Here is a 14,491-nt window from a genome sequence, read left to right as displayed (position 1 = left end):
CTGGTGGGGTGCTGTCCTAAGTAACCCTATGAATGAGCCACTAGGGAAACCCCATCTTTGGCAAAACATGACAATGGGCATAGATTCTCCTGCCACATTATTTCATTTTCAATCGGACGTTAGTCGTGACAGATGATGGGAACAAGATTCATAACAGACAAAACATGCTATGGGACCTTAATACACACGTGTGAAATTATCTATGTAAGACTGCTCTGTCTTGAGGGGACTTCCATAGATCTTTTTTATTCTATAGTTTGTGTGTAAGTACAATAGTGATAGCAGCTCCTGGTGGAAAAAGCTGCCATAAGCTAAAGTAGAGTGGTGGTTGGAATACAAGAGCATCAAGGAGGAAGAACCTACAGTAAATATATCTTCTTAGAAGAAATGCAAAAACCCCTACGACAGTGCCACTTTAAACTACTGATACATCTATTACTGGGACATTACAATACACTATATAGGTATAATGGCAGAGTCAGCTGGATGTTACAAAAAATACATAATTTATACAGAAAATTGAAGAGGCATGGGTTAGTTTTTGTGAAATGTAGTTGAGAAAATCAAAAATATTCGGCAAGTCTAATGTATTAGCAGGCATATCATTTTTAGAAACTATTCCTTACTGCACTCTAAAGTATAGTGAGCCTTCTATGCCAGACATACAGGGATATCACAACGCAAGCATGCCCATGCAAGCATTCATTACACAAAATAAATCATCAAGAGAAGAAAACTGGTACAAGGTTGAAAAGGACCAAACAAAACAGAGAGATTTAGGGTTTGGATTGTGGACAACGGAAGTTCCAAAAATATCTATAGCCAAAAATAGTTTCATTCTGGACCATATTTTAACTAACTGGCATAAATTTAGGAAGAATAGGAAGTTAAATAACAAAGCCTTAACAAATACTTCACTGGAAAATCTAGTAAATAATATAAAAGATATAAACCTCGGAAAATGGTATAGAAGCGGCTTAGTGACATTAAATTATTTACTAATGGACAAACTTATTAAAACATTGACACATCTCTGAAAAAGCACGAGAACTCAAAGGAGAATGTTTTACTTATCTGCGAATAAAAGGATATATCATGAAACATTTATGTCTAGAACCTAAAGAGATAATTAAAAAAAATACAAACAATTTAAAATGTAGCATGCTAGTTTTATGTAAGAAACTGTTGAGATTGGGGGGGGGGGGGGGGAGAATTAAGCATGACTAGGGCCACTGAGAAGTGAGAAAAAGACATACAAGTTAAAATTACTCAAAAGGATTTTAAGGGCCACTATAGGCACCCAGACCACTCTGGGTGCCTGTCTCCCCGACAGACACTAGAGGCCGCTTCCGCAATCCTCAATGCGAAAATCGAATTGAGGACACGCAGGACGTCCATAGGAAAGCATTGAGTAATGCTCTCCTATGGGCGGTTTGAATGGCCGCGCATGCGCATTCCTAGCTGAATTCGGCAGGGGGAGGCGATGTTACCAGCTCCGAGGGAGCCTGCTGCTAGATTAAGGTAAAGGGTTTCAACCCCCTCAGCAGAGCAGGAGGGGGTCCCTGAGGGAGTGGGGGACCTAATAACCCTATAGTGCCAGGAAAACGAGTTTGTTTGTCTTGTCCCAAGCCGTCTCAGCAGGATGTGGTCTGGCCATACTAACAGGTGTTGAAGATGTGAATCACATAAAGGTGACTTACTACATATCTGGTGGAAGTGTGAACCGATTTTGAGGTTTTGGGAACAAGTAAAGGAAAAAAATCCAAGTAATTAGTAAGATTAAACTACCACTGAAACCCGAATCATATCTACTACATTTAAAATACCCGAAAAAGCAGAATACAACATAGTAGTACATGTTTTACTGGCAGTAAAGATCACAATAGCAAAAAAAAAAAATGCAAAACCCCCTACGACAGTGCCACTTTAAACTACTGATACATCTATTACTGGGACATTACAATACACTATATAGGTATAATGGCAGAGTCAGCTGGATGTTACAAAAATACATAATTTATACAGAAAATTGAAGAGGCATGGGTTCGTTTTTGTGAAATGTAGTTGAGAAAATCAAAAATATTCGGCAAGTCTAATGTATTAGCAGGCATATCATTTTTAGAAACTATTCCTTACTGCACTCTAAAGTATAGTGAGCCTTCTATGCCAGACATACAGGGATATCACAACGCAAGCATGCCCATGCAAGCATTCATTACACAAAATAAATCATCAAGAGAAGAAAACTGGTACAAGGTTGAAAAAGACCAAACAAAACAGAGAGATTTAGGGTTTGGATTGTGGACAACGGAAGTTCCAAAAATATCTATAGCCAAAAATAGTTTCATTCTGGACCATATTTTAACTAACTGGCATAAATTTAGGAAGAATAGGAAGTTAAATAACAAAGCCTTAACAAATACTTCACTGGAAAATCTAGTAAATAATATAAAAGATATAAACCTCGGAAAATGGTATAGAAGCGGCTTAGTGACATTCAATTATTTACTAATGGACAAACGTATTAAAACATTGACACATCTCTGAAAAAGCACGAGAACTCAAAGGAGAATGTTTTACTTATCTGCGAATAAAAGGATATATCATGAAACATTTATGTCTAGAACCTAAAGAGATAATTAAAAAAAATACAAACAATTTAAAATGTAGCATGCTAGTTTTATGTAAGAAACTGTTAAGATTGGGGGGGGGGGGGGGAGAATTAAGCATGACTAGGGCCACTGAGAAGTGAGAAAAAGACATACAAGTTAAAATTACTCAAAAGGATTTTAAGGGCCACTATAGGCACCCAGACCACTCTGGGTGCCTGTCTCCCCGACAGACACTAGAGGCCGCTTCCGCAATCCTCAATGCGAAAATCGAATTGAGGACACGCAGGATGTCCATAGGAAAGCATTGAGTAATGCTTTCCTATGGGCGGTTTGAATGGCCGCGCATGCGCATTCCTAGCTGATTTCGGCAGGGGGAGGCGATGTTACCAGCGCCGAGGGAGCCTGCTGCTAGATTAAGGTAAAGGGTTTCAACCCCCTCAGCAGAGCAGGAGGGGGTCCCTGAGGGAGTGGGGGACCTAATAACCCTATAGTGCCAGGAAAACGAGTTTGTTTGTCTTGTCCCAAGCCGTCTCAGCAGGATGTGGTCTGGCCATACTAACAGGTGTTGAAGATGTGAATCACATAAAGGTGACTTACTACATATCTGGTGGAAGTGTGAACCGATTTTGAGGTTTTGGGAACAAGTAAAGGAAAAAAATCCAAGTAATTAGTAAGATTAAACTACCACTGAAACCCGAATCATATCTACTACATTTAAAATACCCGAAAAAGCAGAATACAACATAGTAGTACATGTTTTACTGGCAGTAAAGATCACAATAGCAAAAAAACAAATAGCAGAAAATTGAAATCTTTAATACCGCCATTGTGAACCGAGGTTAAAAACCAACTCCTCTTTCAATTAAATATGGAAAAGGGACTAGATCATCATCCACATTTTACTCAATAGAGGAATCATAACTGGGATCCCTGAGTGAGCAAAATAAATAAATAACCTAATGATTAGCCGAGGAAACATTTATCCTTTCTAGGAGCTGCCCCCCCGGACATTTCTGTTATTATTTATGTAACCCCTCCTAATAAAATGGGATAATGTCATTTGTAAGGTTTTATAGAAGGGGAGAAGATTAGCGTATGTTTACTGTGAACTTTTATGTCTATGTAATGTCATGTTTTTTTCTGTAACAAAAAAAAGAAAATGAATAAAGAATAAATAGATGGGGGAAAAAAAGTATGATGAGCCATGCCAATACCTACAAAATATGAAACACAGGTTTTAATTAGCCCTTAGAACAGTTCTATGCTTAAAGGAAAATGGTCACTTTTTTCCCAATAGAACAATTTTGGATTTATCAAACATTGAATAGAAATGGCTTTTGTTTTTAAAAAGAAAATCAAGTATATGTAAAAGATGAGAAAATTGCATCTCTACTTTTATTATATCACATGATGCTTCAGCCATATACTTGCGTCAGACCGTTTCGAATTCGATATTTAGAGGTCTGATGATGTCACTGCTGTGTGAAGCAGAAGAACACAGAGACTGTCTGCTTCGAACACTGTCTGACCCAAGCTGTATGTACGTGGCTGAAGGATCCTGTCATATACTAAAGATAGGGATGCATTTTTATATATTTTTTAATTTTATTTTTACATATACCTAATTCAACAAAGAATATATTTCCTTTCAACTTGATGAAAAGAATTATTAAAAAAAAAAATAAAAAAAAATGTTGACCTCTTTTTCTGGACTGTCTAGTTGTATTGCATAGACTATTGGTATGAAGGCCATAAGCTAGACACATAGGATTTCATACATTTCTGTCTGCCTGAAAAATATATATTGATATATTGTAAAATACTGTTTACCACAAGCCAGTCTACATTAGATCTAATCTGTGTAATTTGATTTTGCTAACTGATCATCAATAATTGGTATTCACAGGTACGTGTTATCTTGTTGTCCTCTAGTTCTATCAATTAACATAATCACTCAAAAACCACAACCTTTCATCAATTCAAAGGTCTTCAGTAATATAAATGGAAACCTTCCTGTCTTGGATCCAAAGAGATAAAAGAGAGATTGCTATACAACTTAGTATGATTGTACTAGCCAGAAAACATGTGAGTGCTATTGACTTGCATAATAATCACCTTTGTTTCAATCTATTCAAACTCTATTGCATTCTGTTGACTAGCTGCATAGTCATTTACCGCCTGCTGCTTCAAGAAATGGTCAAAAAGATTTAAAAAGACAACCAAACATTCAACAAACCAGAAACAATGAGAAAAAAACAAATACAATAACACAGAATTGGAACCAACAGGTTACAGCTGAAATGGCAAACAATTAGTACCACATTTTGAACCCGATTTACTCCTTAATTAAAAAAAAAGCAGTGATAAGCCTTACCAGCATGCAGGTATGCCAAGTCGGGATTCTCTATATCCAGATGCTGCTCCTTCAGATGGTTCCGGAATTCGGCAGGGGCATTGGTAGCATAATCACATTTGGGACAGTTGTACATTTTCACACCTTCATGTTTGCCAGTGTGCAAAATGTGTTTGCGGACATTTTCAGCACAATTAGACCTAAACAAAAGAACAGCACAAAAACATTTTATATGCATGTATACATTTCTAATTAAAAGGTACAGTACAGGTTAAAGTGGACCCATCTAAACTTGTTACGATTCTCGTTCATGTATTAACCCGTTATGGACGGAGGCAACTGTCCATGTTCTGAACCAAAACAAACTCAATATTTTGCGCTCTATGTGTGTTCAACCATAATTTACCTCTTTCACATTAAGTGTACCTACACTTAATATAAAATTACCCCCACGATGCCATACCATTTCAAAGGTAGACAACCCAAAGTATTCAAAACGGGGTATGTCCAGTCTTTTTTAGTAGCCACTTAGTCACAAACCTTAGCCAAAGTTCATATTTGTTTTCTGCATTTTTTCAAACAAAAACTGCACTTTCACTGACTATATCATCAGCATGATACATTGTAATGCTCTAAAACACTCATATTTGTGTTCAGCGATGTATCACAAGTACAGTACACCCCATGTACTAGTTTTAAGGAGTTTTGGAAAGTTACAGGGTTAAAGATTGGGCTTGCCCATTTCAGTCCTTTTCGCCTTTGAGAGAGTAAGGAAGCCAGGGTAATAACATTTCCACCAATATGGCATAAAATTTTTGAAAGTAGTCCACATGCTGTATTTTGAGATGTTTGGTCTAGCCACGTCATCACAGTCCTAATTTAGTAGTTATACTTTTATTTGTATTTTTTTCACACACATCCATTTGCACATGACATTTCAGTATTCTGATACGTTAGTGCAATAAAGTCTAAATACTTTTATTTAACATTGTTTAACTGACATAACAGTGTCCCATGTACTGCCTTTCTAGGTTTTTGTTTGGTAAGTCACAGGGCCAAATATATTAGATGCCCTTTTCAACTTTGAAAGGTGATTTTCCAGACTGATTCAGGGGTGACCTTTTGTGTGCTGTAGGAGGGATTCTACTAAGGAAGTGTCTACCAGTCTTTCACATCTTCAGATGGCAATGATGGGGGATTAGGTGGCCTGCAAAATAAAATATCGGACAAAAGCTTCAGGGTGAACTCCAGGAATGGATATTGTTCCCCGACTAAGTGTAGCTCGTGTTTTGGAGGTAGTTATTCCTTATGAGGTATGATAGAGAATATTGTAACAGGAGAACAGAATAAAATAACATAATATAAAATATAGTGTAGTACTCTGAGCATAACATTCCAAAAGTAAGTATATGAAAATTGTGGGTCAGATGAATGCCAGGCAACCAGTATCACTGTGAGGCACTACAGCAAAGAGGTTAAACTCTGTATGTGCAGTTTTTCATAACGGGACAATGAACATTATATCACTGATGTGGTCATGGTGCTTAGAGTAGCCCTTTAATGTTCTGAATATCCTTCTGCTTTTTAATCAATTTCATGTTTCATGGTTCGAGAGAATTCTATAGAAAATATTAATATTAATAATGTAGTTTCAATTACAATGGCAAGTATTCTCATGCACATTCCGGGCTAAGAATATGTACCAAAGGATTGAGTCTCAATTTTTCAGCAGCATCTAGTATCATATTGAAACAGTTTCTAGCTCTGTAACATTTGCCATGTCTAAAATTCACTATTTTGATCTACATTTTGCAATTCCCTTGTCAGTTACCAATATTAACATTTTGTTACAGAAACAACAAAAGTCAAAACATGAGTTTGGGTTACACGGGGTACAAGGTATTCTTCTACATAACATTAATGAGTATTTGTAGCGAGAACAGGGGTAACTGGTCTCTGACTTTGGATCCAGACCTGTTTTACTAAGTTGTCCGCCCCTTCTTTTCCGTTGCCACAATGTCAGTTGCAAATACAAGGTAGGTTGTGACTGCAACAAGGTAGAGGGCATCTGTGGCAATTATCCATGCAGCTAGGAATACTTATTTGTATATTACTAAAAGGAAGCATTACATGCATAGGAAATTAATGGAACATTCATTAGTAACAAATGCCTTGATTTAATAGTTTTTGGTAAACTTTTCATGTATGTGACTACATACTTTAATACTTTTTTTCTCAGAGCAAGAAAGTATTTACATATATCTACATATTTTGTAGGTAAAGTAAAAGTAAGAAAAATCTAGTGCAGATAGAGTTAGACATTAAGACAGAGAATAAATAAGCTGTAGGCACTGAGATTGGACTATATAGAGGAGACACCAATAAAACAAGAGACGTAAGAGACAGCTCCAGAGTTATATGGGCAGGGACATGCAACATCAGAAAATTAAGCCAAGGAGCAACGACACCCTAACCCCACCATGATTTATTGAATCTCGGTTTGAAGGGAGGATGAGCAAATTGTCCATCTAGTTTTTCATCCTATGTCCATCAAGCACAGGATGCAGTCCCAGATAATGATGTGAGGGGGCAGGCTTAGTGGCAAAAATTTTGTTGATGCAATACCCAGATGATAGGATATCTCCCTGGGCTCTGTCTGCTCTCCTCTCCTTGCTGAATTCCCCTTGAGACTCCCTCTACAGGCTCTGCAAGTGCCCAGCTGAGCTCCAACACAGGCCTGTGCACTGCACCCCTTCATGAGCTGCCAACGTGTCTTTCTGTGACAGTTGCGCTCTCTCCCAGAGCCTGACATTAAGAATCGGATCCAAGGCTGTCAGGTAGAATCTTTAGGTGAGTCATCCTTTGAGGCTTGCAGGGCAGGCACAGGTTGCTGGAAGAACCGCTTCCTTAAGAAGTCATCAATGATTTTATCCAACTTGGACATCGCTTCTGCATAGTCGAGCATAAGGCATGTGGCATCTGCCATTTTGGGTATGCCATTTGGTGTGCTGTTGCTGTCTACGGCAGTACCGCACATCCCTGGTGGAGTGAGGGAGCCTCCACGGTGGGGACCGGGATCACCCCTACCAGTCCAAACGGGAGGAGGCAGCGAGGAGCCATCAAGATGTTGCCGGAGTTCAGCCTAAGCTAGTTTGGGAGATCAGCCGCCTCCCATTTGCTTTAGGCCTTACACCAGTCAGCACAGGAATCCGTCCGGATGGCTGCTAGTGACCGCTGGGAGCAGCCTAATATATTGATATTTATCATTTTAAGAGTTTATCTAAACATATAAAACCAGTTCCAAAGTGAGGAAAGAGCTTAATATGGCAAGACATTTTTAAAATAGGAAGAGTAAGAGAGTTTTGCATGACGTTTGACACATTTTAATGTACACTTGTTTGCTATAAGGTAAAGTAAATACATTTGAAGGCCTGTTCAGTGTTATACATATTTGCTTTTTCATTGAAGATCACTGGGTGGAAGCTGGTGATCATGTTTGGATAACCTACAAAAGGGGCATCAAAGGTTTGGAAAGCTGTCAGTTTCCCAGAGTGATGGTCAAACATTGGTTTTCTTTGAAGCACAATTGTCCTAAGGTGAAAGATATAGTCATAAAGAGTGGAGCTCTGAGAAAGCAGAATAGACTCAAAATAGAAACAAACAAAAAAACAAACTGCAAAACCAGATAATAAGGCAAAGCTAAAAAAAACTGTCCTTCAACAGGCACCAAGAAGAAGCTTCAGAGGAGACCCACAATAGACAATGGTGGAGTGTCAGAAGTGCCCCAAACAGACAGTACAAGAATCCTAAAAGGATCGTAACTGAACAAAGACTGTACTGAATGTGAGTAGAAGCTTTAGCTATAAATCACTATTTGTGATTCTGCAATAGAAAAGAAAAAAGGCAGACTGTGTGGGCCAAACGATTCTTATCTGACAGCAAATTGTCTATTTATATACGGTGGGCGAACAGCAATCAGTCTCCGAACTAAAAGAGATCCATTTCCCATAGTTATCCTATCGCAATGCCGCTTCTAACGAACACATTGAACCCACCACCCCTATGTGAGCATACCAGGAATACATTCTCTAATGCCATCAAAAAGCAATATGTTATCTATAGTGGAGGATAGCAAAAGGAAATGATCTCTGTATAACAGGAAACATCACCACATTTATTTTATATTCCATGTCACAAAAATGCTCTAGGTTATTCTTTTACAAAGAATAACCTGTTCATTTCAGGCCCCGTGCAACACTTCTTTGTCCCCTGTAAGTCTCTCAAATGTCTTATTTAAAAGGAATATATAGTACTCCCAGAAGACATTTTCCCATTTCTATTCTATTCAACTCCTGTGAGCCCTTGTTCTGTGTGATAAGGCAATCTCCTTGGGGAATCTGAGCTGTGTAGTTTCGTACCACGAGTGACAAGGACTCGACTTGAATAACTGCTGTGCGCAGGTTGTAATTATGTCAGCTGGAGTGTTGAACAAGGGGACTGATTAATGTAAGCCCTAGTCCAGGCACAGTCCCTATCAAAACCTTCGTGCAGGCCAGCAGTGGGGATGGGTTAAAGCACAAAGACAAAAAATGTTGTATCGTCCATGATAGATGAATAGCTCCAACAGTCTTCAGGCAGATGTTCCAGGACAGTATAATATACAATTACTCTGCCTTATCACCTTCCCAGGGACAATAAAGCTTCCTTCTACTATAGCTCATGTGAGTGAAGGCAAAATTAGTTTTACTTTTACAACACTGACTCACTTATCATGTTGCCTTGATTGTGCTTTTACAGTTAAAGAAAAATATTCCACTTTAAAAAAAAATCCAAAAAACAGAAAGTATATATATGTGTTTGCATGAACAAAATTTAGTCTAATATTTATAGAAATATTTCAGTAATAGCTGCAAAGAGTTTGCTGAATTTTCCTAGCTGGACCCATACAATCATCATAGGACACTCAATTCATTGACAAGCACTTTGTAATCACTAAAACACACCCCTGACAACGAAGGACACATTTGGATATGACACAGCTAGGTAGGGCATCGATGGGAGTATCTACAGATGTCAGACATATAACATAAAGTACGGTACTTAAAGCATTGCCTCAATAATATAACACTGCAACCAATTTGAACTCAAATTTGAAGATTTATTTTAATAACATCCTGATCACACTTTTACTTCTAATCTGATTGCATTGTAAAAAGCCATGTTACATCTTGCATCTAGTAATCACAGCTGTTGGAGTGTCTTGTTTGCAGAACCTTACCTTTCACATACACGTCACTCTAAAGACAACGCTAAAAATATGGCAGATATCTTACAATTTATGTATTTTTTCCCCTGTATGAATTAGAAAGCCCTCGTTTGTACCTTGTTCAATATCGTGTCAACACACTCGGAATGAGGAATTCTGGTTAGTGACTCATCTTAGGTCACTGTCTGTAAACTTTTTAGAGTATCCAAGTCTCTCTCTAATTTTGTGAAATGACATTGAGTGGTTTTAAAAAGGAACCTGTGCAGTTACATAAAATATATGCAGACTGTTTGTTAAAATACTGTCTTCATAAATATAGGCTCATAACTAAATAAATGAATGCATTCCCAGCAAATAGTATAACATGAAACCACATGCCTAATTACACTTATGAGTACTCAATATACCTATCTACCTAACACCCATCCAAAATTCCTTATTTTGAATATAGTAAACATATAACATTAAACAGGAAAAGAGTTTTTGGTGTAAAGCATGTATATTTTAACCATGTGATTTGCCACTGTTATGTTTTTATTTATAATTGCTTAAAGAACACATTTATAATAGAAGACTGTAGAAAAAGGACAAAATTATATTCCTCCAACTGAATAAGCTTTTAATAAGCAGAGCAGAAATCCCACTGTGTCCTCCATGTAATATTTTCAGATAAGATTTTAAAATGTATAATGTAAAAAAATAAAATAAAAAAAAATAAAAAAAAAAAGATTTTAAAATGATTTCATATTTTTGGATAAACTATTAAAATTATTATTTCAAAATATTAAAATATCAAAAATTATATGACATGTCGGCTGCTCACTCTACTGAATAACTTCATATTTAATTTATGATAGATGGGGCTTGAGCTCACACACAAAACAACCCAAGCCTCCATGTACACTGCTCAAAGGAGAACTACCCACTAGCCCACTCGCACCGCCAGCCCTGGGTTTACAATACTTCACTATCTATGAACAAAGTGTTGAAAGAAAAAAAAAATCAATATATGAGATGTAAAATAAATCAATATATGAAAAAATATCAAATAATAAAATATTTTTTTAAAACTTCAAAAAATATTAAACCATTCGAAAATCTTATCCAAAAATATTAAATCGAGGCCTATGTAAAAACAAACAAACTTGACAACAAATTGTAGATGGCTCAGTCATTAGAATTGTGTTGCTAAAATTTCAGACAGAATTGAATCAGAAATCAAACAGTCTGGGGGGCGGAGCTAGCGGCGCAGCGGACAGGGCGCCATTTCCAGCAGCTCTGAGCATCGGGGGCGAAAAAACAACCAAAAGACACGAAAATATTCCTCACCGGGGAAAACGAGTGGCAGACACATAATCCCGACACCCAGCTGACTTCACCGATGCCGATTATGCAAAAATCGGGCACGAAACGCCGCGCAAAAGGTACTGGGGCCTACCACACACGTGAGCAAACCCTTAACAGGGAATTAACATCGTGGCTTGGGGCGAGCGTATACTCCCCCGACGCTGACTTCTACTCACAGGAAGAAATGGGACGGAGGTCCCAGAAACCAGCCCTGAACAACCCCTTACCGCACAGGGACATTAGCAGCATGCTGCAGACTCCCACACAACAACGGAATCGTACCGCCGCGGCAGTCACATCCGAACAGTCGGAGAACGGAGACGGGGACCATAGCGCCGCCCAGGCGGCCACTGACAGCACGACCATACCAATCGCCGGAGAGGCGACCCCGGCCACAAAACAGGACATTCAGACCATGCTGACTGGCCTCCAGCGAAATCTCCAGCTCATGTGGCAGGCGGATTTAAAAGGACTGGCAACCGAAGTACAAGCGGTATCAGCCCGTACCCACGCTACAGAGCAGGAGGTGCAAGTGCTGCGCCAAGACCTCACATCCTTAAAAGCCACAGTCACTCAGCTGCAAAATGCACAAGCCAATGTCAATAGACAATTGAATGTCATGGAAGACAGAGGCAAACGAAAAAATATCAAAATTAGGGGGGTCCCAGAAGAGGTTCCGCTGGACGAATTGCCCCACTACATAAGACGCCTAGTAGCCTCCCTCCTGCCAAATAAGCAAACCAAACACTTCACATTCGATGGCGTGTATCGCATCGCCAAACCGCGACTAGCACCACAAGCAGCCCCACGAGATGTTATAATGAGATGTCAGTCCCTCACGGACAAAATAGCTCTGATGACAGCAGTCAGAGGGAAAACACCGTATGACTTCGAGGCACATCGGCTTACTTTTTTCCAGGACTTAAGTAGAGATACCCTGTTGTGGCGGAAGAGCCTACAGCCTGTCACGTCCACCCTCCAGACAGCAGGCATAACATACCGATGGGCGACCCCAAGAACACTATGGGTGACCAAAGGCAACAACCACTACAAGATTTCCTCCCTGGGAGATGCTCCAGCACTAATGGCCACACTGGGGCTGCCTAACGTCGCCGTGGACACTCCTGCTGAACATATTGAGACTGTGCCATGAAACTAAGGGCGATTACATACCTAAATTTCAGCTAAAAGGGAGCTTAGCTTCAGAATGCTCTCAAACTGCTTTACCAGTTACTTTATTTGGAATTATTATTTGATGTTATATTATAATGTTTTTAGCCTAGACCCCGACTTGCCAGATGGCCTAGGCCAACACGCCCCGTAAGGACGAGGCGAACACCCAATACGCTGAGCCGACCTGTCCCCCTCCCCCCCCCAATGCCCTGGGGTTACAGGGCATAGTAATCACTGGAGCTCTTGCCTTAGTTAAAAACATAGCCACAATTTTTATCAGCTGACACTATTGGCTCAGACCTAGGGACACCCAGTAGACCAAGCTCCGTTATACGACTCGACTACACAGCGACAAACCATGGACACCCAGCCCATTCATAGACGCCAAACCTAACAGACAGACTACCCCGACACAGGCTGGGAGCCCATAAGCCAATCCTCTATGCCAATGTCAAGCAACTACCCACCACCGTCACTTGTGGCACAGACGAAACATGCGCTACGACCGACCAGCCCAGTATTCCCCCCGAATCCCCCCCCCCCCAAAAAATAAAAAAAAGTGCAGATTACACTTCAACCCGACGTACAGGATACCTGTTATACAAAGGTGGCTTAGACATGTGTTAAGGAGGCAGATTTATCTTTATATTAAGATCGTATTATTAATTAGCATGTTATATGATGGAATTATTACTACTTATAAAAATGATGCTGAAACTGCCAGTGTTACGAACATGTACAAAATGTTATAATTATGCCTGCATAAGCTGTTGGGGCTAAGGAGGCAACGTTGTTTAATATTGCACAATGAAAATAAAGAATTTAAAAAAAAGAAATCAAACAGTCTAAAGAGTGGATTGAAACACATACCAAATAAATATCTGTACAAAAAAATAGCAAGAAAGTTAAATTGTATCAATATTCTTCAACAGCAAATTTGTGGAGACATCAAAGAAATGGCACACTTTAGGCCACAAAAACAGTAAAACCTCAGACTGGTTAAGTGAATAACCCTGTAATGATTTTTTATAGTCAACACTGCACAATCCAACTATAAAGTAAATGCAATTTAGTCAAGTAAAATAATATTATTTTATGGTACATTGATACGGGCACACTGGATAATTAGTACATGAATAGTCCAATTCAAACACATCTACTATAGTCAACACAGAGAGTGCAACTCCTTTGCTCTCCAACCACTTCTCTCCATACCTCCCCTTCCTGTTTGCCTTCCCTTTATGGGGGCATTATTCCTTCACTAACTCCAGTAATATAAGGTCACATAACTGTATTCTGTTCTAGGATTGGTTTTTTTTTTTGTCAAATACCAACAATCTTGCATTCTTTTTTAAAATGGAACTGGCATGTCAATGTGTTCAACTTTGTGCTTAGCCTTGTAAATGCATTCATAAAAATAATAATAATAATAATAATAAAATCCCCACTTATTTACAAAATTGTAGTGACTGACGTCTATGATGATAAGTCACCCCACCACCCCATAGAAAAGGGCAGTATGCAGGCTGAGGGAGAGGCGGCTGCATTTGTGCACCCACACATGCAATATGATGGCAGTGGTGGTAAAAATGTTGGATAGCGGGTAATGGATTCATAGCTCAAAAAGAAATCCTGCAAAGCAGATCCAGGTTGACATCTTACTTACCTGAATTTGCCAAGTTAAAAAAAACAAAAATATTAGAGTCAAAAGTATAACAGTGGCTGTTACAAAAGCTCATT

At 39.0% G+C, this 14,491-nt stretch overlaps 1 protein-coding gene across 1 annotated transcript in view; it reads right to left on the bottom strand.

Moving 5' to 3' along the window:
* The window catches only part of ZNF407 (zinc finger protein 407), a 547,008-nt gene that overhangs the window by 155,307 nt on the left and 377,210 nt on the right, over window positions 1-14,491 (bottom strand). Inside the window, exon 8 of the mRNA XM_063451620.1 lies at window positions 4,987-5,165. Coding sequence (XP_063307690.1) covers window positions 4,987-5,165 — 179 coding nt within the window. The remainder of the gene's footprint in view (window positions 1-4,986; window positions 5,166-14,491) is intronic.

Source organism: Pelobates fuscus, chromosome 4, assembly GCF_036172605.1.
Source record: "Pelobates fuscus isolate aPelFus1 chromosome 4, aPelFus1.pri, whole genome shotgun sequence".
Lineage (NCBI taxonomy): Eukaryota > Metazoa > Chordata > Amphibia > Anura > Pelobatidae > Pelobates > Pelobates fuscus.
This window is presented reverse-complemented; position numbering and strand designations above follow the sequence as displayed.